The 25,533-nt window shown below is 19.2% G+C and overlaps 2 protein-coding genes across 6 annotated transcripts in view; both read left to right on the top strand.

The window, feature by feature from the left end:
- The first annotated feature begins 675 nt into the window (after window positions 1-675).
- Window positions 676-15,078, top strand: LOC122507890 (nose resistant to fluoxetine protein 6-like). Of its 3 annotated transcripts, XM_043620870.1 has the most exons (14): window positions 676-877; window positions 3,622-3,833; window positions 4,696-4,871; window positions 4,956-5,161; window positions 6,770-6,964; window positions 7,187-7,280; window positions 7,536-7,639; window positions 7,706-7,830; window positions 8,212-8,291; window positions 8,844-8,939; window positions 10,647-10,776; window positions 11,166-11,340; window positions 11,635-11,777; window positions 14,741-15,078. In XM_043620870.1, the coding sequence occupies exons 1-14, from the start codon at window positions 853-855 to the stop codon at window positions 14,867-14,869; spliced, it is 1,890 nt and encodes a 629-aa protein (XP_043476805.1). In that variant the 5' UTR covers window positions 676-852; the 3' UTR covers window positions 14,870-15,078. The 3 variants fall into 3 exon arrangements, with proteins under 3 accessions (XP_043476805.1, XP_043476804.1, XP_043476806.1); XM_043620869.1 differs by having other exon boundaries at window positions 678-877; window positions 7,536-7,830; XM_043620871.1 differs by lacking the exons at window positions 676-877; window positions 3,622-3,833 and having other exon boundaries at window positions 4,703-4,871; window positions 4,940-5,161; window positions 7,536-7,830.
- A 5,237-nt stretch (window positions 15,079-20,315) lies between these two features.
- The window catches only part of LOC122507889 (nose resistant to fluoxetine protein 6), a 40,728-nt gene continuing 35,510 nt past the window's right edge, over window positions 20,316-25,533 (top strand). For 2 of the 3 annotated variants that reach the window (XM_043620867.1, XM_043620865.1), the window contains exon 1: window positions 20,316-21,344. In XM_043620867.1, the coding sequence (XP_043476802.1) occupies window positions 21,002-21,344 (343 nt within the window). In that variant the 5' untranslated portion in view covers window positions 20,316-21,001. The remainder of the gene's footprint in view (window positions 21,345-25,533) is intronic. The other variant, XM_043620866.1, reaches the window with a different exon arrangement.

Raw genomic sequence — 25,533 nt, 5'->3', positions numbered from 1 at the left:
CAACAATATATCTGAACATGCATTTCTTCAAATGATCACAGTGTTCCCACGAATCTTGTTTAATTACCTTTGTAATAGATTCTTTATTTTTTTTCACGAAAATTATTATTTTATTGATAAAATACAAAAATAAAAATATGTAAATATAAATGGGAGAAAATAAAATAAATGTGTAAATAAAAAATGTAAATAAATATTAAAATTTATAAATAAATAAATAAAATAAATATGTAAATAAATAAATAAATATGTAAATAAATAAATATATAAATAAATAAATATATAAATAAATAAATAAATATGTAAATAAATAAATATACAAATAAATAAATATATAAATAAATATATAAGTAAATAAATATACAAATAAAAATACAAAGAAAAATATAAATAACTATGCGAATAAACTAATAAAATTAATAAAACCTTTTCAATTATTAGCTTCTATAAAATACAAATTACGAATAAAATGATTTGAAAATAAAAATAATTTGAACAAAAAAATTATAAACTATAAAAATGTCTCAAATTTTTAAATTGTTTTTAACACTTTTTTTCGTCAATTCACAAATAAAATGGACATTACAATCAAATAGTGATAATAGTTTACAAGTGAATAAAAGTGTAGTGAACAATACAATAGAAGAAAATTTACAATTTCTTTCAAATTTGAAAAATTTGAATAATGAAAATAGAAATTTTTCATTAAATTACAACTTCAATTGGGAAAAACTACTCGAAATATGGAATCCAAAAAGTATTATAAAAATTTGGAATTCAAAAGAACGTGAAAATGTCAACATTACAAATAATTGTGATTCGGATATTTCGTTATATTTTACTGGAATAACAATGGAAGAAAATTGGGCATTAAGAAGTAAGTAATAAGTGAGAAATTGAGAAGTGATAAAAATAAAGTAATATTATTTAATAAGTCTGTAATAAAAAAATAAAGTAATAATTCAAAAATGGTAATAAAATAAAATAAAAATTCAATAAAAAACAAAGTAAATAATTAAATAAAAATACTCTAATAAAAAATTGAAAATTATTTGTTTCAAATAAATTTTATTTGGTTTAAATAAAATTTTACTTAAAAAATGAAAAAAAAAAAATTTTATTTAAGAGAAAACAAAAAAATAAATAAAATTTTACTTTTGCATTAAATAAAAGTTTTATTTGCATCGAATAAAATTTTTAATTGAAACAAATAAAAAGTCTGACAACTCTGAAGCAAATATACTTTTATTTAACTCAAATAAATTATATTTAATTTAATTATAATTTTTTCTGGGTGTACCTATAATAAAAAAAAAATAGTTTCGATAATTTTGCATTTAATGTAAATTTACATAATTCGTTGTATATTTTTTATAAACAATAATTAATTTATTATTAAAAAATAAAAATAAAAAATAAAAATTAGTTTCGATAATTTTGCATTTAATGTAAATTTACATAATTCGTTGTATATTTTTTATAAACAACAATTAATTTATTATTAAAAAATAAAATTTTGAAGAATTTATTTATTTTTTTTTTTTAAAGAAACCAGTCATTTAAAATTCAAAACACATGTGCTAAATGACAAGACGTAAAATGCAAACAATGAAAATATGGAAAATCTTGAAAAGAAAAAAGAAATTGCGAAAGATTTTTGACACATCAGAAATAAATATTGACTTCGCAGTTCATAGAAGTCTCGGTATTTTAGAAGTGTTAGAACAAAAATAACTGAAATGACATATATACAAAAAAAAATAGTTACACATTTTTTTCAAATTTTTCACTCATATTTTTGTTACTTAATTTTTCTATACAGATAATATACTTATCCAATATTATTCAATTATTAATTTCGTTATTTAATTTCAATTTTTTTTTATTTTCTAAGATATAGATTAGCGAGTCAATGATAATTCTTCTAAATGAAGTTAGCAAATAAACGAGGATTATTATTCTAATGAACTGAAAGTCATTATGGCATTGAAATATTTCCTGTAGAAAGTGAGAAAGCGATTTCACTGGACATAATATATTAGACGAGATTTATTTTTTGAAAGATAACGTAATTCTAAATTTTTTAATCGGCATTATGACATAATTAATTTATTAATTTACCCAACAAATGATTAGGAAATAAAAGTTGAATTAGTTTCAATTTATTTTATCTTTTTTGCAATTAATAACACTAGAGATATTGTAACTTTGCGCGAGTCTTGAATTTTTTTAAAATAATAATATAATTACTTCATTTTCTGTGTTTAATAATTATCCTGAATTTAATTGCGTATTCGATAATATACAAAAATTTTATAAGGGTAGTTTTTTTTTAACTAAAGGGTGGAGACCAAAAATTGGGTAAAGTGTTTTTAAAGATCCCAAAAATAATTGAGATGAATCCCATAAAAAAGAAGAAAAAATGTTGAATTTTAAATATTAACGATTTTTCGAAAATTTCTTAAGGGTATTTTTTTACTAAAGGGTAAAGACTAAAAATTAAGTAAAGTGTTTTTGAAGAGCCCAAAAATATTTAGGCTAAATCCCATAAAAAAGAAGGAAAAATGTTGAATTTTTAGAATTATTAATTTTTCGAAAAATTCCTAAGGGTAGTTTTTTTTACTAAAGGGTGGGGATGAAAAATTAAGTAAAGGGTTTTTGAAGAGCCTAAAAATAATTAAGAAAAATCCCACAAAAAAAAGAAAAAATGTTAAATTTTTAGAATTATCGATTTTTTGAAAATTTCTTTTTTTATTAAAGAGGGTGAATTATTTAATTTTATTAATTAATTTTTAATTTATTAAAGAAAATTATATTTAATTATATTAATTATGATATATTACAATTAGTTATTAAATTGAAATCGAAATACTTTGTTTTTATTCATTCGAATTAATTGTATTTAAAGAATCACAATCTTTGTTTTTTTCTTTGAAATATTCAAATATTCGATTAATAAATATTGTGATTGTTTAACAATTAATTTAAATGGACAGAAATAAAGTATTTCAATTTCAATTTTATTAAATCAAGTTCCAAAAAATGTGAATAAAATAAATAAATATTTATTGTTCATTTCATTTACAAAAAGTTTCTGAAATTAATTTATAAACGTAAATAAAATTATAGAAAAATGGAAATAAGTAGTAAAGATACGTGTTTTGTCAGACATATGATAAGAAAGCCGGAAAAGCAGTAGAACAAGTTCGCGTTCTGTCAGCCAAATTAAACGAAAATTGAAACAAGTAGAGTAAGCGCCTGTTATGTCAGACAAGAGAATCAAAATTCAGATTTTTAAATTATTTTTTCACTTCTCTTTCCTTTTTTTCTCTGCAATTAAATTTTCTTCTTTAGCAACGATAATATTTTATTTATTGATTTATTCATAAATAAAAATTCAATTCTTGTCTGACAAAATCAGGGTTATTCTATTACTTATTTAATTCCTATTTCGTCCGACGAAACACGTTTACTTTTTTAAAAAATTTTTTTGCTTTCTTTTTACATATTATGTCTGACTAAATAACGACCTGTTCTACTTATTTTTTTCTAATTCTACATTTTATTGTGTAAATAATTTTTATATTATTGTTCTGTTAAAATAAAATTCTCTCTTTATAGTTCTCGATGCCAGTGGACGATATACATCGGGATTATTTTCCGCCAATCGTTATTGGTTGGGAGCACCGGAACAATGTCGTGAAATGGAAAATAATTTTTTAAAATGGAAAAACGAAGGAAATATTTCGAAAAATTCTGAATTTATTCCATTTGGTGTTAGTGTTTATTCAATTGATATCACTATTAATATTTTCAAACCCGAAATAAACCAGGTAATTTAAAATTTTTATATTCTTTTTTACACAATTTTAAGTTATTAATTAATTATGGAAATTATGAATTTATTTAAATTAAAGTAGGTAATATAATTTTAATTTTAATTAATATTTCTTTTAAAAATTGTTCATAATAATAAATTAATAATAAATTATAAGTAATGAAATTTAATGATATTAATAAAAATTAATTTAATTTTAATTTCATTAAATTAATTTAAATTAATTTTTATTAATATTATTAAATTTTATTATTTAGAATTTATTATTAATTTATTATTATGAACAATTTTATTAAAAAAAAATATTAATTACAATTAAAATTATTGAATTAATTTTATTTATTATTAATTGTTTATAGTTTATAATAGAAATCGACTCTCGATATAAAATGGAATCTTAAGGGAGAAAAAAATTAAATTTATATAATAAGGTTTTATTTATCGAATATTTTTAGAATCAAAATTTTTCAAAGAAACACAAAATCAATTCTCAATTTATCCAGAAATTAATTTTGTCGATACTTTAATTATTGAGAGAGGTTACTGTATTAAAAATTAAAAATTAAAAATTAAAAATTAAAAAATAAAAATTAAAAATTAAAAAATAAAAATTAAAAATTAAAAATTAAAAATTAAAAATTAAAAATTAAAAATTAAAAATTAAAAATTAAAAATTAAAAAACAAAAGTTAAAATTAAAATTAAAATTAAAATTAAAAATAATAAAAGTTAAAAATTAAAATTTAAAATTAAAATTATTTTAGATTTGGAATTTTATTTTTATGAGAAAGAATTTGAAATTAAAATCTTAACAGTTTTTTTCTTTTTTTTTTATTAATATATATGTATTGAAAGCAGAATATAACACTGGGCCTGTGCTTACCGATGAGTTGTAGCGTATACGATGTGAAGGAACTTTTAAATTTTTCAATTGAACAAAGGGAAAATAATTCAAGAATAATTATTGTCAATAATATTCGAAAACTCACTGACGGTTACAATATTTGGAATGACGGAATATTTTATCTTCTTGTGTAAGTATTCCCCCCCCCTTCCCCCTCCCCTTACTATAGACTAAACGAATTGCATTTCTGTCTAACAGATTGCCATTATTTCAGGGGCACATTTATTATGGCTTCAATTCTTATTATCATCGGTACGGCGTATGATTTATTTTTAAGGCACAATGCACTTAAAAAGGGGAAAATTGAAAAAACCAGAAGCAATATTGACGAATTCAAAGATAATCGCAAGGAATGTTTTTATAACGAGGAAATTACAATTTCCAAATTGTGGACAATGAATAAACATAATGCTTCACTTGGTAGTATAAATAAATGACTATTCAATTAATTAAGGTTAAATTAAAATAAATTAAAATTAAATTAACAATTATCGAATAAAATATTTATTATCAATCAAATATCAAATAAATAATTATTATCAATCAAATAACAAATAAATAAAATAAATAGTATTTCAAGCGATAATTTTTCAGTCTTTGAAGCAAATACGATTTAATTGATTTCAATATCTAAAAATTATTTAATTCAAATTTAAATATTTATTTGATAATTTATCAAATAATATTTATTTAATATTTATTTATTTATTGTTGAGAAAAATGCAAAATTTTTAATTTTCAAATATCAAATTTAATCCTTGAATTATTTCCGATTAAAAATTTCGAAAAATTAACTTATTCAATAAATTAATAAATTATTAGTTTTTTAAATTAAAATTTTAATAGGAATTCTTTGCAAAAAATTGAACAATTTTTTAAATAATAAAATTAATCGCAAGAATTCAATTATTTTCAAAAAAATACTAAAATTTTTCCCAAAGAATTCAATTATATTTTTTTCTATAAGTAATAAAATTCTTTCGCAGGAATTCAATTATTTTCAACAGAATTTTTAAAAAATTTTTTGAAAAAAATTCAATTATTACATCAAAAATTTTTCATAAATTTTTTTTTGAGAATTTAATTATTTTTAAAAGAATTGAATAAAATTGTTCGCAAGAATTTAATTACTTTTTGCAAATAATAAAATTCTTCAGAAGGAATTCAATTATTTTCAACATTATTTTTACGAAATTCTTCGCAAGAATTCAAGAATTTTTTTTTAATAATAAAATTCATGACAAGAATTCAATTATTTTCAAAAAAAAAATACTAAAATTCTTCGCAAGAAATTCAATTATTTTTTTTTCCTGTTGTAATAAAATTCTTCCGCAGGAATTCAATTTCTTTGTAAAAAATTAATTATTTTCAAAATTTCCAATTAACATTATTAAAAAGTCTACAATTATTTTAAAAAATACAAAGAAATTGTTAAAAAGAATTTAATTATTTTTGAAAACTCTCAATAAAATTCTTGAAAAGAATTCGAATATATTTTCATAAATAAATAATGAAATTCTTCATAGGCATTCAATATTATTTTCTATAAAATTTCAATCAAATTTCTTTGAAGCAAATAAATTTTGTTTCAATGAAAATTAATTTTAATAAATATATAAACAAACAAAAATTTCGATTAGGTATAAATAAACTTTTCAAATTTTAGGGAAATTATATTAATAGCTCTCTAAATTTGAATTAATGACTTTTTGCAAAAGTGAAAAATATTTATTAGTAAATTTTACTAAACAAATAATAATTTCTAAGTTATTAGTAAAATCTACTAATTTTAAGTAAATTTTAAATAAATTTTACTGATAAATAATAATTTCTAATTTATTATAGTAAAATCTACTACATAATTCAAAAGCGAAAAATCAGTTATTGATACAAATTTGTAAACATTTTTATTAAATTAAATTTATAGAGAGTATATCATAATTAAAAAAAAGTAAATAATAATTAAATTTCAAGAAAGTAAATAATAACAATAATACCAATTGTTCTAATTATTTTATTCATTTTTAGATGTATATAATACAGAAAGTAAACCAAAACCTTTATCAGAGGCTTTATTATCGTTTAGCTTACTTTTAAATATTTCAAAACTTTGCAGTTTTAATGTGGGATCAGATACTTTGGCACCAATTCATGGTTTACGATTTATTTCAATGCTGTGGATCATTTTGGTTCACTGCTGTCTGACAACAAATGAAATTTCAGGTAAATTTTTCAAAACACTGTATATATAACTAAAATATAGTAAAAATAGTAAAAAAAAAAAATTTTTTAACTAAAATAGTAAAAATAGTAAAAAAAAATTTTTTTAACTAAAAGAGTAAAAATAGTAAAAAAAAAATTTGTTAATAAAAAAGTAAAAATAAATAAATAAATTCCAACTTCCAATAATTTCCAAACAATTTAATAATAAATTTTCCCATAAAGATAGTTCATTATGGCGCTCGAGAGCGGAAAACAATTTTTTGTATCAAACTATTAGCAATGGATCGTACGCAGTTGATACATTTTTTTTCATCAGGTAAAAAAGAATAAAATATATCCACATTTAAAAGAATATAAATATTTCAATATATTTAAAATATTAAAATATTCCAATATTTAAAAGAATAAAATATTAAAATATTAAAAAATTAAAATATTTCAATATTGAAATATTAAAATATTCCAATATTTAAAAGAATAAAATATTAAAATATTAAAAAATTAAAATATTTCAATTTAATTTCAAAAAAAAAAAAAAAAAAAAATTGACAGAAATCGATTTTTGTTTCAGTGGATGTTTGGTGGCATTTCTTTATTTTCGAACAATTGTGAAAAAGGAAATTCGACAGAAAAGAACCACTCGTGGTTTTTGGGGGAAAATAATGCAATTTTTTGGTATGATGTTTTATAGATATGTGAGATTGACACCACCTTATTTATTAGTAATTGGCTTAATTCAAGTGTCAATGAAATGGCATCATGATCATTCGTTAATTCAACTTCCAACATTGGATTATGAAACGTGCGAGAAATTCTGGTGGAGAAATGCCCTTTATGTGAACACATATTTTAATATGAACGAACGGGTAAATTTTCTCTTCAATTGATTTTTATTTTATTTTTTTCTATATTATTTAATTTATATTTAATTTATATTTAATTTAATTTATATTCTAATTTAAATTTTAATTAATATTTCTCTTCAATCGATTTTTATTTTATATTTTTTTATATTTTAATGAATTAAATTTTTTATAGTTTGAATTTTTATTACTTAATAAAAGGCAATATTTACTATTATATCCTAAAAATAATTTTTACAATATTAATTTTTTTTTTTGTCTATGAATATTGTTTTTTATTTTGTTTAAATTTTTTAAAAATCGAAAAATTGAATTTTGAATTTTTGTTAATGTATTTTATTAATTATATGTTAATTAATTAATCAACTTAATTAACTTTTTTAGTGTATGGTATGGAGTTGGTATTTAGCAAACGACACTCAATTCTACACTGTAGGAATAATTATTTTAATAATTACGGCAAGGTATAAGTTCCTTTTTTCAACCGTATTTCTCGACTAAATTTTTTAAATTAGTGAAAATTCTCTTTAATAAATATAAATTAGTAAAAATTCTTTTTAATTTGAATTGGAAAAAATTCTTATTAATTTAAATTGGTAAAAATTCTTATTAATTTCAATTACTAAAACATCTTATTAATTTGAATTGATTAAAATTCTCATTAATTTGAATTAGTAAACATTCTTATAAATTTGATTTAGTAAAAATTCTAATTAATTTGATTTAGTAAAAATTCTAATTAATTTGATTTAGTAAAAATTCTAATTAATTTGAATTAGTAAAAAGTATTTCTAATTTGAATTAATAAAAATTGTTACCAAATTGTATTAAAAATTATACTGACTGTTTGTTTCTGACTTAGTCAAATTTTATACTACATAAATAAATATACTAAAATAAAATTAGATTATTAATTAAAATTTTCACTAATTCAGATTTATGGAGAATATTTTTTTTTCACATAGAAAAAGAATTTTTAAATTCAAAATTTTCCTTATCCATAAATTTGTTTTCAGTTTTACATCTATTGGCATTGGTATTGGATTATTCTTTATAATTTTATCTTGGATAACAACAGGTCTAATTACTTTTCACATTGAACACACACCAAGGTACTTAACGAAACTTCTTTTTTTTTATTCTGTTTTTTTATTTATTTATTTTTTTTATTCTTCCTTATTATTTTTATTGCTTTTATTATTAATTATAAATATTGAAGAATTTCTCTGAATTTTTTTTTTTAGTAATGGAGTTTTTTTTAATAATTTTAATTCAAAATTTTGATAGTAATTGAATTTGGTGAACAAATTCCTTTCAAGTTTTTAAAATATTCACGTTTCTTAATAATTAAAATTAAATATTTAATTATTGAATTTTATTAAAAATATATTTATATATTTATTTTAAAAAATATATAAAATAAATATATTTATTTTTTTAAAAATATATTTATTTTTTTATTTCTAGAAAATAATTAAATTCTTCTCAGAATTTTATTACCAATTTTCTAAAATAATTTAATTCATTGAAGGAATTTTATTAAAATATAGAAAATAATTGAATTCTTTCAAATTCTTTTCGAAAATTTTATTAAAATTGTTAATAAAAAAATAAACGTTTTAAACAATTTTATTCCGAGTTTTTGTAAATAAAATTTTTAATTCTTTTGAAGAACTTCTTTGTCTGTTTTTTTTTTTAAATATCGCAGTTTAATTTTAATTCAAACTTTTGAAAATAATTGAATTCCTCAGAAGAATTTTATTATATTTATAAAAAGTAATTCAATTTTTACTATTAATTTCACTTCGAAAGGATTTCTTGATAAAAATATATGTTTCAAATTTTGGAAAATAATTGAAATCCTCCCAAGAATTTTTCTATTAATGAAAATAATTGAAATCTTACCAAGGAATTTTATTTTTTTATAAAGATAATTGAATTTATAATTAAAGAATTTTATTTAAAATTTTAAATTTTTGAAAATTATTGAAATCCTCAGAAGAATTTTATTATTTAAGAAAATAATTGAAATCTTCAAAAGAATTTTTCTTTTTATGAAGATAATTGAATTTTTAAGAAGAATTTTATTAAAATTTTTGAAAATAATTGAAATCCTTTGAAAAATGTTGTTATTTAAGAAAATAATTGAAATCATTAAAAGAATTTTTTTTTATGAAGATAATTGAATTTTTAGAAAGAATTTTATTGAAATTTTTGAAAATAATCGAAATCCTTTGAAAAATGTTGTTATTTATGAAAATAATTGAAATCTTGCTAAGATTTTCATTAAAATTTTTGTAAAATAATATAATTGTTTCGAATGAAAATTTTAATTCTTTAGAGGAATTTAATTGAGATTTTATTGAATATAATTGAATTTTTAGAAAGATTATTAAAATTTTTTAAATAAATTGAATTCTTTTGGAAAATTTTATAACCGATTAGGAAAAAAAATTTAATTCTTTCGTGAAATTTTATTGATAATAATTGAATTATCCAATTTTTGCAAAGATTTTACTATTTTAAACAATAATTGAATTATTTCGAAGGAGTTATTAAAATTTTGTTAAAAATAAAAAATTTTGTAATTTTCATAATAATAATAAATTGAAAATGAAAAAAAATATAACAATTAATAATTAATAATTAATAATTAATAATTAATAATTAATAATTAATAATTAATAATTAATAATTACTAATAATAATAGTAATAACTAATAATAAGAATAATATAATAGAAAAATAAATTGAGTTAATAATAAAATAAATATTTGTTGCTTAATTGTAATATTTAATAAATTTATTTTTAAATTTAGCATAGAGAATCCATTTGCTCATTACGAGAGTCTTTATGATAAACCATGGACCAGAATTGGTCCCTATTTAATTGGAATGGCAACTGGGTGGTATTTGTTTAAAGTTAATTGTAAATTAAAACTTAAGAAGGTAAAGTTTATTTATAATATTTAGTTTTAAATAATAATTATTTTTAAATTATATTATTATACATTGAAAAAAATTTATTTGATTCAAATAAAAGATTATTTGACTATTTTCAATTAAATATTTACCTGAAATATTTAATTTCAAAAATTTTGAATCAAAAATCAAAATTTTTTTAAAATTTTTCGAAATTAAAAAAAAAAATATTTGATTCAAGTAAATATTTATATTTGATAATAGACAAATAATCGGTTATTTGAATAATAAAATTTTTTTTCATTGTAGGAAATATAATACTTAATATAGAAAATACAAAAAATAAAAAATTCCTATTTAAATATAAAAGTATAAAATAAAAATATATTTCTTTCGTTCTTTTTTTTTCTTCGCAGTTGATTTTAATCATTGGCTGGACATCGTCACTATTAATTATGATAAGCATTGTTTATGGATTATACGGAAACAATTTCGAACCAATTTCATCATCATTTTATACAGCTCTATCGCATTCTGGTTGGGCTTTAAGTATCGCGTGGATTCTCATTTGTTGTGTAACAGAAAATGGTGGTAAGTTTTGAAAATTATTATTTTACCATTTCATTTTCATTTTTTTTTTCTCTTTTAAACAAATTTTATAATAATTTTTTTAAAGGAAAAAAAAATTTTAAAGAAAAAATTAATTATATAGTTTCTAAATGTAAATATTAATTTTTCATCGGTATCTATTTTTAAGGAAATATTTTCGCTATCAATTTGATTCACTTTGCTATCATTTTGATATAATTTCAAAAAAATTGTGACATCTGGTAATTTATGAAAATAAATTTAAATAAAAATTATTTTTTTTTTGTCTAATTTCAGGAATTGTGAATAAATTACTTTCGTGGAAATATTTTTACCCGATATCGAGACTTACGTATTGTGCCTATTTGGTCCATCCGGCAATTTTACGAGCCATTGTTCTACAAACCGAAACATCCCTACATTTATCTCACGGACTAATGGTAATTTTTTCATTTCAATTTATTTCAAATTTCAAACTGTAAATAAAAAATAAAATAAAAAGGAAAAAAAAATTTATAAATAAAATAATCTGTTTTTCCAAAGATATCAAATTGAGACAAAAAAAATCTCAAAATTGTTGCATGGCAACAATTTTGATATTTTTTTTGTCTCAATTTGATATCTTTGGAAAAACTGTGTAAAGAAATAGAAAAAAAAAATTTGTTAATAAAATAAGAAAAGTAAAAAGAATAAAAATTTTAAAAATAAAATAAGAAAAGTAAAAATAAAAATAAAACTTCGAAAAATAAAATAAGAAAAAAATAACATTTTTGAAAATAAAATAAGAAAAGAATAAAAATTTAAATAATAAAACAATCTATAAAAAGAAATAAGAACATATTAAAATTATATAAGTCGGGTAAATTAATTAATTTCGTGATTCATTATATTACGTGAAAATAAAACGAAAGTATTACATATATGAAAATTTTAATACAATTACGTGTTCTTACGTGAGCCGTTTACTCATCAAGTGCGCAATAATTTTTTTTCTTTTTTTTTTTTTAAATAAATCTTTAGTTATATTACCGATTTGAATGAAATATTTCATTTTTGTTTCTTGTCGCGCCGAAAGATCTCGATAGTTTCAACTGTTCGAGAGAGAAAGAAAAAGAGAAAGTTCTCTCTGATGATAATAACGAACGTGATTTTCCTCTTTAAACAACCACTAGAGTACCACTAACTCTCATTGAAAAATAACACTTAAAATATATTTGAAAAATAATAATTGAATTAGTCAAAAATTTTAATAATTAAATTGATAAAAATTCAAAACAAAAAAAAACTAAATAAATAAAGTATGTTCTAAATTTGAAAAGGAAAAAGAATTGCAAAAAAATTTTTTGATTTATATTATCTAAAAAAAAAGTGAAAGAATAATTATTATGTTTCTAAGCATAGTGTAAACTGTGTAAACTATTATATAATATTTATAAATTATAACTTTCATAAAACAATCTAAGAATGCAGACTTTCTCATAATATAGCTAAAAGTCGTAATTCATATTATATTTTTATCTGTGCAAGAAAATGTTTATAATTTTTTTTTTAAATTAACAGTTTTTTTTCCATTTGGTAATTTTTTCAGGTTTCGCATTCAATAATTATACTTTTAAAAAAGTAGGAAAAAGTATCTTTAAGACTGAAAAAAATAGTAAAAAGTAGCTATCAAAAAAATTTGACGATAAAAAAAATCGTTTCAATCGATTCACAAAAATTTGATTCACTATTTCCCCTGACTTTTGGAAAATAATAAATAATTAATTTTTTATGCTAAATATTTAAACATTATTCGAGTTTTACAAAAATCAAAATTTTCAAAGACAAACAATTTAAAAATCTTTTGAAATTTAATTATTTCCAAAAATTCATATTATAACGCTTCTAATAATCAATTTTTATTTTTTATCTAAAATTATTAATCTTTAATTCAATTCTCCATAGAAAGTTCTAGAAGAATTAAATTATTTAAATACAAAAATAAATAATTGATTAAACAATAGATTATTTCTAAAAATTGAATGTTTATAAAGTATTTTATCAAAATTTAAAAAAATAGTTACATTCTTTGAGGAATTTATTTTAAATTTTCAAAAGAAATTTAATAAAAATTGTTTTTTAAACAATTAAAAATCTGTGAAAATAATATTTTTGAAAATAATTGAAATTTTCGCAAAGAATTTTTAAAAAAAAATTTTTTCAATATGATGGAATTCCTTTGTGAAATTTTATTAAAATAGTACCTAGTTATTGAAAATAATTGAATTTCAGCGAAGAATTTCATTATTTATGAGAAAAATTGAATTTTTGCGAAGAAAAAAATTCTTAAAATTTTGAAAATAATTGAATCGTTTCAAAGAATTTTTAAAAAATTTTCGAGAATAATTTATTTATTTCAATTAATAGCGGACTTGAAGTAGTGTAAATGCAAAAATTTTAACTGAAATTCATTTTTAAATTAATTCTTGTTAAAAAGTTCTAGGAAAATTCAATTATTTAAATACAAAAAAATAATGGATTGAATAATTCATTGTTTTTTAAAATTGAATTCCTATTTAGTATTTTATTAAAAATCTAAAAACATAATTGAAAAAAAATTCTAAGAACAATTGCATGTTTTGAGTGAATTTATTTAAAATTTATAAAAAATTAAATGAAAATTGTATTTTAAATAATCAGAAATCTATGAAAATTTTATTATTTATGAAAATAATTAAAGTTTTTGTAAAGAATTTTATTAAAATTTTTTTTAAATACTGGAATTTTTTTGTTGGCTCAAAAAATAATTTTTCATCTTCTGCTGATTATCGGCTGTGGTTACTTTTGGTAAATTTTAAATTAAATATTTTTTTATGACCTAGATAATTATTGGAATTGTTCTAGCAATAGTTTGTGACTAAAAATTGTTAGTAAACAGCAGATAAAGTTCACTCAAAAAATAATTTTTCATCTTCTGCTGATTATCGGCTGTGGTTACTTTTTTATTTTTTATTTTTCTTATTTTTAATTTTTTAATATTCAATTTTTGAATTTGTAAATTTTAATTCTTTCATTTTTGACTTTTTGACTTTTTTATTTTTTAACTTTAATTCTTTCTTTTTTTTTCTCTGAATTAGTAAAACTGTTTACTAAGTTGAATATGTGATTGACATTTTGTTATTGAATAAATTAGTAGGTAGAAATGACTATTTAATATTTATTAATAATTTTACTAATAAATTTTTACTAATTCAAATTTGGAGAGTATGTAAAATAATAGTTTTCATTACTATTATTTTTGAGTAAAAAATCGTAATTTTTTATGCATAAAAATACAACAAATAGAATGAATTTTTAAAAAAATTTAATTCATTAAATTGAATTAAAAAAAATTTTAAAACTTAAAAAAAATAATTTTTTGCAGGCATTAATATTTTTCGGTGTTTTCATCACATCTTACGTGGCATCATTGTTTCTCAGTCTACTTTTTGAGGCTCCAATGGTGTCCTTGCTGAGGATTGTTCATCCCCTTCGGCAATGGAAACGAGAATAATAAATATGAAAATTTACATCTTCTATTATAATTTATAATAATTATTATTACGTCTATATGGCCATAAAAAAACAAAGAATATGAAGGTCAAACTAGATCGCGACTAACATCCACCAACATCGTATTTTTTTTATTTTTAAATATTTATTGAATAAATTAAACTGAAGGAATAAAATTAATTAATTTAAATGTAAAAATTAATTAGAAATATAAACATCGATTAATGATAAATTTATCATAAAGAATTATTATAATTTATTAAGAATAATTAATAATAAAATAATAGTCATTATTGTTTTGTTAATAATTAATAATGATTGTTATTATTAATAATTAACTCTTACCACTTATCAATAATTATTTCTGACCACTTATCAATAATTAACAATTGTTAGTATCATTAATAATTAATTAATATAAAAACAATTGTTATTTATTTATTTACCTGATTACAAAACACGGTTCAACGAGCAAATATTAAAAATACTAATTCTTATTATTAATAAGCAATAATAATTATTATTAGGTATTATTTCCTGAAAAATAATAATAATTATTACTATTGAGGTTATTTTTATAATTTTTATTATTATTGACGATTTTTAATTTTTATCAGGTTCTTTTACTTTTTTCAGCTTCTTAATTAATTTTTTTTTGTTAGATACACCTAATTATAATTGTAACTTTGGCATAAATTTATTTTTTACAAATAGAGATGTATGGGACCCCTAGATTTGTATATATATTACAGGTATTTACATAAATTAAAAGAAAAATGTGGATGTGTAAATTTTTGTATTTTATACTGAAACTTATTTTTAATATGTAAAATAATTTTTTGTAATATTTGAGTGCAAATAAAAAATGTTTTCAAAAGTATTTTTATTTCTTTGTCTCATTTATATAAATAGCGACAAAAATACACTGGAATTTTATACTTAAAAAATATTTTTATAATTTTGAGATAGGTATATTTTATTTAAAAATTTATAAAATTGTGAGAAAAAATTAGAAATAGTATAGGAAAAACTAGTCAAAAATAGAAATAGTTATAAATAGTTATTAAATAGTTATTAAATAGTTGAGAAAAATAGTTAAAAAATATTTAAATAAAATAGTTAAAAAATAGTTAAATAGTTACTAAATAATAAATCAATTACTAATTTAATAATATAAGAGAAAACTAAATAAAGAAATAAATAAAAAATCAATAATAAATAATAATAATAAATAATAAATTAAATAAAATAAGTAAAGAAATGAATGAAAAAATACAGAAATAAATAAAAAATAAAATAAATAAATAACATAAAATAAATAAAGAAAATAAAATAGACTAATTACCTAATTAATTAAAAACATGAGAAATGTAAATTAATATGAAAATTCTTATATTCAAAATTCGAATTAGTGACTTTGTGCTCTTTTCGATTTAAACGAGAATTAATATTTATTTTGTCCGCAGAAAAAAGATTTTCTCTCTCCACAGAACGAAATCGACGTGTTAATTTTGTATTCAAAATAATTCGCGGTGATTTTTCTTTTCTTTTTTTCTTCCAAAAAACAATTATTCCACAAGTCACGAATAGTGATTATATCAAGGGAATTTCAGCACGACTGAACATTTAAATAATAGACTTTATTTGAAAATCAACAGTAGCTGAATGCTCATTAAATACTAAATTTCCTTTACAAATTTCTAATTTATATTGTCTTCTTTCATTTAAGACTCGTTCAAGCAGATCCCAATTATTTCATAACATAATTAAAAAAAAAGAAAAAAATTCCTATAAATCTCCGCAAGTGTCTTATTCATTTATTTACCTGAAGTAGTTTGGAGTTCAAAGAAAAAAAAATGAGTCATAATGTTCACTTATTTCTTTTTTTTTTATTTTATAATATTTAATCACACGGTAAAATAGTTTTGGTCTACTTTGGGCGTAAAAGTAGTGCAAACGTAAATTAACAGAAAAATTACTTGCGGGAAAAACGCAATGACAAGAAGTGCAAAAATTAATTATGTTATTAAATTAAACAGTGCGAATGATTTCCAGAAAGAGTATAGATTAATTTTATTTCTTGTATTAAGAATTAAATTTTTTTTTAATATGGATCAACAAGTTTCGAAAATAAAAAGTAGAAAGTGGCTTTTACTTTTAAAAATCAATAATTAGTAATAAAATAATAGTAATAAATTAAATAAATAATTAATAAATAATAATTTAATTTTTGTAAGCTCGTACATTGTTGAAAGAAATAAATAATAATTAATAATTAATAAATAATCATTAATAAATAATAATAATAAATAAATTAATCAAAATTAATAATTGATAAATTAATTAATAATCAATTATTTACTTGATAAAATCGAAACTTTTTGTCATTTCTTTCAATTTTTACTACTTCCGGAGTCAAATTTAGTGAAATTTACTACGTATTCGCAGTCAAATTTACATCAGGAAATAGTAAAAATTGTCAAAAGTAAAAAATAGAAAGTGATCTCTACTACTTACTGTAAATAAAACAAAAATTGTTTGAAATTTTTTGAAAATTATTTACTATTTCTGAAGAAACTTTTAGAGAAATTTACTCGATATTCGCTGTAAACTTTACATCCGGAAGTGTTAAAAACTATCAGAAAAAATAGAAAGTAATTTTTACTATTTACAAAAATAGAACCAAAAATTATTTTAATTAATTTTAATTTTTTACTATTTTCGAAGTAAAGTTTACTATTTCCAAAAAATAAATTTTAATTAAATTTACTTCAGATTCGCGGTAAAGTTTACACCGGAAGTGGTAAAAATTAACAAAAATATAGAAAGTACTTTTACTATTTACAAAGTAAAAAAGTAAAATTGAATTTTAATTTTTTACTTTTTTTAGAGTAAAGTTTACTATATTCGGAGTAAATTTTTTTAAAGTTTACTCCTGAATCGCGGTAAATTTTACACTGGAAGTAGTGAAATATAACAAAGAAATATATAGAAAGAAACTTTTACTATTTTACGAAAGAAAACTACAATTGATTTATAATTTTTTACTATTTTCAGGTTTATTACTTCATAGTAAATTTTGATTTTTGGTAAAGTTTACACCGGAAGTGGTAAAAATTAACAAAACTATAAAAAGTACTTTTAATATTTACAAAATAAAAAGTAAAATTTTATTTTAATTTTTTACTTTTTTTAGAGTAAAGTTTACTATGTTCGGAGTAAATTTTTGTAAATTTTGAATTCAATTGTTTACTATTTTATAAGTAAAGTTTACTATTTCCGAAATAAATTTCACTGAAGTAAACTTCTTATTTGAAATAAAATTTACACCAGAAATGGTAATTTTTACTATTTACAAAGTAAAACCTAAACTGTTTTAAATTTATTTTAATTTTTTCTATTTTCGAAGTAAATTTTAATATTTACAAAAAATAAATTTTAATTAAATTTACTTCAAATTCGCGGTAAAGTTTACACCGGAAGTAGTAAAAATTAACAAAAATATAGAAAATACTTTTACTATTTACAAAGTAAAACCAAAAATTTTTTAATTTATTTTAATTTTTAGAGTAAAGTTTACTATGTTCGGAGTAAATTTTTGTAAAGTTTACTTCTAAATCGCTGTAAAATTTACACCGTCATTGATGAAAAATAAAAAAAAATACAGAAAGTAACTTTTACTATTTTACGAAATAAAACTAAAATTGAATTTTAATTTTTTACAATTTTTAGAGTAAAGTTTACTATTTCAGAGTGGATTTTGGTAAAATTAATTCTGATTCGCGATAAAGTTTACACCGGAAGTGGTAAAAATTGACAAAAAATATAAAAAGTATTTTAACTATCAACAAACTAAAAGTAAAAAGAAAGAAAGTGACTTTTACTATTTACAAAATAAAAGTAAAATTTAATTTGTATTAATTAATATTTTATGAGTAAAGTTTACTATTTCCGGAGTAAATTTCAATGCAGTTTACTCTTGAATAGTGGAAAAGTTTACAGTTTACAGAAAGGGGTAAAAATTAACAAATAATACAGAAAGTAACTTTTACTGTTTACAAAGGAAAAGTAAAATTAAATTTCAATTTTTTACTATTATCAGAATAAAGTTTACTATTTCAGAGTAAATTTTGGTAAAATTTACTTCTATTTCGCAGTAAACTTTACATCGGAAGTGGTTAAAATTAACAAAAAATACAGAAAGTAACTTTTACTGTTTACAAAATAAAAGTAAAATTAAATTTCAATTTTTTACTATTATCAGAGTAAAGTTTACTATTTCAGAGTAAATTTTGGTAAAATTTACTTCTATTTCGCAGTAAAGTTTTACAGCAGAAGAGGTTAAAATTGACAAAAAACATAAAAAGTTCTCTTACTATTTACAAAGTAAATGTAAAAAAAGAAAGTAACTTTTACTATTTACAAATGTAAAAAGTAAAATTTAATTTCATGTCACTCATATTTTATGAGTAAATTTTACTATTTCCGGACTAAATTTTATTGAAGTTTACTTCTTATTTCAAATAAAATTTACACCAGAAATTGTAAAAATTCTTAAAAGAGTAGAAAGTAATTTTTATAATTTACTAACTAAAATCTGAACTATTTTGAATTTATGTCAATTTTTACCACCTCTGGTGTAAATTTTGTGAAAATTTACTTCTGAGATAGTAAAACTTCGTTATAAAATTTACACCAGAGGTGATAAAAGTTGACAGAGAAAATAAAAAGTAAGTTTTACTGTTTATTTATTTATTTTTTACTATTTATAAAGTAAATTTCTGAGATAGTAAAAATTCGTTATAAAATTTTAACCAGAGGTGGTAAAAATTGAGAGAGGAAATAAAATGTAAGTTTTACTATTTATTTATTTATTTTTTACTATTTATAAAGTAAAACCAAAAATTTTTGAAAATTTCAATGTTTTACTACATTTTGAGTAAAATCTACTATTTCCGGTATAAATCCCAATAGAAAAATATAGTAAAATTTACTACAGTCGCATATTAAAATATGTTATACAACAAAAATTTAAAAAAAAAATAAAAAATAGTTATTTTATAAATTCCTTTTACTTTCGAAAAGTAAAAATAAAAAAAAAAATGTACCAAATTCGTAAAAATAAAATTAAAACTAAAAGCTACATTCCAGGTGGAAAACAATTTTTTTTTGTCATATCTATTTTTCAAATTCAATTATCATAAATAACGGTACAGGTCATAAAAAATGATTAGTATGTGTAGGATTATTGATGAACTTATTAAAAAAAAAATCTATAATACTGATACGTAGACAAACAACTATTTTACTGTTATCGTATGCGTCAAGAAGAACAAGTGGAATTAATGATCTTAAAATTTTTTTTTTGAAGTTTTCACTAACCGTCCCCCCTCCCCCTCCTCCTACCTCACCCAAAACCCCTTTCCTTCTTCGCCATTCAACGCTCATTCGCTTCGTAGAGTTAAAATCATTTCTCTACCTGCCATCAACTTCGAAGAAACAGTTTGTTCGTAACCATACAAGAAAAAGGATCCACAAAAAAATTCCCCCCTCCCCCCCAAACCAAAAAAAAATTTACCCCATGTAATAATTTTCAAACAAATAATTTTCAAAAAACATTTTGAAAAAATGTTATTCTCACTTTTGAAATTTTACCAAAATTTAAAAAATTGAATACCTAGTGAAAAATTAAAAAAAAATTCTGTTTTTCTTCCCAATTGAAGAAAAATGAGAAAAGTGAATGAAAAGTTATGACATCGATAAAGGAATTATCACATATTTTTAAAATTCATCGTCTCTTAGTGAAATTAAGAAAAAAATTGTTCTGAAAAAGTTTTGGCGTAATTTGAAGGCGCAAAAGTGATGAGAACTGGTTGAAAAAGAAAGTGAAAGTTAGAAATTGAAAGCAGGAAAAAATAATTCACAAAAAGCGGTGTTTATTTTTCGTGTGAAAAAAAATTGAAATATTTCTTTTTTCAACAATTAAATTAATACTAAAAGTGTACAAATTACTTTTCAAAAATTAATTACCAAAAAAAAAATGATTAACAATCTATGAAATTTCCCATTTCTACGTGTTCTTAATTTTGTTTTTTTTTGTCGCAAAAAAAGGAGAAAAAATTTTTAATCAAAAATGGCTTTTAATATTAAAACAATAATTTCGGTCCTAATTATCGTTGAAACGATAATGGGTCACGAATTAAATCACACTGAATCGATGGTGAAAACAATAATTAGTGAAAGTGATGATGTAAAATTAGATGAAATCTCATATCATCGAATAAGAAGTTTACCGGAAATGGAGGAATCATCGATAACAAATTGGACGACAGTTTCGGAAATATTGGATATATTTAATGTGAAGCATCTTGCGAGAAAATGGATCGAGGGACAACATTCAGTTGATGCACAATGCGGCAAGGACATTACAAGATATATTCAAGGTCTAAAGAAGCAGGAATTCTGGGCGATAAAAGGTGAGTTTAGCAAAAAAAAAAAAAAAAAAATTTCAACCTGAAACAATTTATAACGATTGCAAGAAAAAAAAATACTCAAAACACTGTAATTTTTACAGAAAAAAAAATTATTTTTCACCAAGGTTTCTTCCCCTCCCCCCACCCCCACGCCAAAAAAATAGTTCTATAAGCGTTAATTTATTTTTGTTTAAAATCAAAATAATATTTTATTTCAAAAAATAAAAATATTTTATTTATAATTAAAAAATTTTTTTAAAATTAAATTCATTAAAAAAATAAAATTTGAAATTTAATTTAAATTCAAAATAGTATTTATTTTTTAAATTAAAATAATTTTTTATTTAAAATTAAAATACCTATTTAATTTAAAATCAAAACAAATTAAAATATTAAAATTAAAATAATGTAAATTATAATTTTTGAGAACTAAAAATTATTATTCAATTAAAATAAAAAATAGTTCCGTGTCTATTTTCTTGTTTCAAAAAGAATAAAGAAAGTTGATTACTCATAGGTATATCGTTACGTAAAAGTAAACACGAGCGGGTATTTGCAACAATGTAATTTTACTATTTATCATTATGTCATTAAAAATAAAACAAAAATTTCTTTGTCTTTTAAATAATTTTTTATAACTGTTCATAATTTTTCATTTGAATAAAATTATTTGAAATAAAATGCAACTAATAGTCGCGCAGTAATAATTTAAATATTAATTAATAAAATTAAAATTAAAATAAATTAAAATTAAAATTAAAATTAAAATTAAAATTTAAAAAATTATTTTTAAAATTAATATATTTACATAATTTAAATAATTTAAATAACTGAAAATTTCGTTTTAAAAAATTTTCAATAACATAATTAATCATAATTAATCAAATTAATCATCATTGTTAATGAATTAACAATTAATTAACAATTAACAATTAAATTTTAATTAAAATTAAAATTGTATGACATAAGAAAAAAAATTAAGTTAAATGATAATTAATTTTGTTTATCAATTATTAAAAAAATTTATTTTAATCAATTTTAAATTTTTCAATTAATTAACAAAAAAAACAAATAAAATTGCATAATAATCAATTTTCTTTATTAACCAACAAATAACAAAAAAAATATTATTATAACAATTGTATTTATTTTTGTAAATTATTATAAAAATAACATTCAATTTTCTTTATTAAAAAAAATTAAGGGAAATTTTTAATTCAAGAAACAATTATTTTAAACTGAATTTAAAATTATTTTTATTACTGAATCTAAATTATTTCTTTATTAAAAAAATTAAGGAAAATTTTTAATTGAAAAAACAATTATTTTAAACTAAATTTAAAATTATTTTTATTGCTGAATCTAAATTAAAAACTAAAGTTAAATTAAAACTAAAGCTAAATAAAAACTAAAGCTAAATTAAAATGTAAACTAAATTAAAACTAAAGCTAAATTAAAAATTTAAAACTGAAGCTAAATGAAAACTAAAGCTAAATTAAAACTAAATCTAAATAAAAAATAAATGAAAATTATAATTTAACCAAAATTAAAAGTTAATAAAAAATAATACCAATTTAATTAACAGAGTGGAATTAGAGAAAAATTTATCCTTCATCTCTAAATTTATAAGTGAATTCCTCAACTCTCAAAAAGAAAGTTTTACGGTCAAGCATTTTTCCTAAAATCGATTTAAATCTCTATTTTGAAATAAAAATTCTGTGACCCATTTTTTTCATGTTTAAATTTGGTTATTTCCCACTTTCTCCTAACCGCTTTTTTTTACTTTCGTAATAATTTGAAAGATTCACTTTCTTTACCTTTTAGTTAAACAAGCAATTTTTTTTTTCATTACAATTCAGTAAAATTAATTTCGGTATTTTTTCAAGGACCTTAATTACAATTTTTAAACAATTGAATTAAAATGTAAAAAAAATGAAAATAAATAATAAAATAGAATTAAACTGAACTTTAATAAAAATTAGATTTTAATTTATGAGAAACTAAATTTTTTTAATAAAATTAAAATTTTACTCGCCCCTAAATTTGAATTAGTAAAAATGTTTATTAATTTGAATAAGTGACTGAATTTTTTTCTTCTGAATTCGTAAAGTTTACTAATTTAAAATTTAAATATAGAGTATTTACTATTTAGAGAGTAATTTACGAAGAGCAATAATTAATAAAATTGAATTTTTTATTCCTTAAAAAAAAGTGAAATTTCAATATATGAAAAGGAAATCTGAATTTATAAAAAATTAAATTTTAATAATTTATCCTATAATTGAAAAAGCAGTTAAAATTAATTAACGTGAAAAGTAAATAATTAAGTATAGAGATTTTAAAAGCCTTTCCCAATAAAAAGAGGAGAAATAAATTCGAAGCATAAATTAATTTCTATATTTGTTTTCTCAATATTCAATAGGTTTTTTGCGATTTGAAAATTAATTAATCACCTGCCTAATTAGAACGGATTAGTTCTCTAGATTTTGAAAAAAAATTTCCTTTTTTGAGTATTTAAACTTTTTTTAATAAAAAATAAAATTTTTTTTTGGTAAAATATTGAAAAATATTTGTCAAAAAAGAAAAGTATTCTTTTCACGACATCCACGTTGTGAAATTTTTTTTAACTCTTCCTCTACCTCAGTTAAATTATTATACCAATAGAAAGTTTTACGAGTATCGTAATAAGAACAAAGAACCAGAAGAATGATGAACTTTAATTTTCTCGATATAGTCAATGTACAATTGCTGTTTTTTAAACCACTTTTTTTTCGTATGATAAACTTTTACATTTTTCAAATATTTGACCTTAATTTACCAAAAAAAAATTTTTTTTTTATTTATAAGATAAAATATAATGGAATTTTATTTACTTATTTATTTACAAGGTAAAATATTAAAAGAAAAGAAAATTTTATTTATTTACAAGGTAAAATATTAAAAGAAAAGAAAATTTTATTTAGTTATTTATTAATAAAATAAAATACAAAATAATACAAAAACATAAAATTTTATTTGTTTATTTACAAGATAAGAGGAAAAAAATAAATTAAATATTTTGTAATAATATTTTATAAATATTTGACCCTAACTAAAAAATTGTACACAGAAGTTAACAAAAAAAAAGAAAAAAATTAAATGAATAAATAAAAAAAATAATATGAGTGTGCAATAAATAATTAGAAAGGTTCATAAATTATTTACGCCGAAAGAGAATTATTTTTTTTTTAATATAAATTACCAAGCGAATTATATTTTTATGAGAGTAAATTTTGTTTACAAACTATACAAACCCTATAAAATACAAGACAGTTCAATTACTTAGTAATAAAATATTGCGGAAAAGAATACTTTATATTTACCTCCGACTTTAACCATATCATTATACTATAAAAAACCAAATTCCACAAAATTTTTCCGTTTTTTAATGATTCCATATTAATTACAATCTAATAGCTTCATACAATTTTTTATAAAACTTTTTACTATTATACAACAAACTTAAAAAAAAAAATTGCTACCAAAATTAAATTAAATTAAATTAAAATAAACTGAAAGTGAATTCTTTTTTTAAAAATCGTTTTGCTAATTAGTTATTAATAATAATCAATAATAATAAATTGTAAACAAAGAAACAGTTGCTTGGCAACAGGATAAAAACTTTTTTTCTCCTCCACTGTTAAGAAACAACTTTTTTCGTATCAATTATTTTTTTTTTGTCTGTTTGTATCAATTATTTGAATGCCATTGCATGAATAATTAATGAAAAATCAATGAGTCTCTTAAGAAATGAAATAAATTAGAACATAATGTTGTCAATTCGTAAAAACTGCATGTAACATATTTTTTTAGAAGTGATAAAAATAAGATTTATTCTAAAATATGTAAATGCGGAAATAAATTTCTTTCCTATTTTATCGTAATAACAATTTATAAGCATAAATTATATCAAATTATAAAGGAAATTTATTTTAGAAGTTTAAAGATCCTTAGTAACTAAATTATTATAATTCTTATTTTTTGACAAATATTTTGTACTAATTATTTTATAAGAAATCGATATTAACAAAAAGCAAATTATAATTATTATTATAATAATAAATAATAAAAAATATTTTAGTAAGCAGTTTAAACAATGCTAAATTATTATTATTAGTACCTATTAATTATTTGTTATAATTATTTATTTATT

This window comes from Leptopilina heterotoma, unplaced genomic scaffold (assembly GCF_015476425.1).
Source record: "Leptopilina heterotoma isolate Lh14 unplaced genomic scaffold, ASM1547642v1 Lhet_52, whole genome shotgun sequence".
NCBI lineage: Eukaryota > Metazoa > Arthropoda > Insecta > Hymenoptera > Figitidae > Leptopilina > Leptopilina heterotoma.
This window is presented reverse-complemented; position numbering and strand designations above follow the sequence as displayed.

Excerpts from the sequence above, each read along its gene's own strand:
- LOC122507890 (XM_043620869.1), top strand. The coding sequence starts at position 853 with ATGGAAGAAAATTGGGCATTAAGAA. Across the intron at positions 8,940-10,646 it reads CACATTGAACACACACCAAG|CATAGAGAATCCATTTGCTC; the intron begins GTACTTAACGAA and ends TTTTAAATTTAG. Across the intron at positions 11,778-14,740 it reads ATTTATCTCACGGACTAATG|GCATTAATATTTTTCGGTGT; the intron begins GTAATTTTTTCA and ends AATTTTTTGCAG.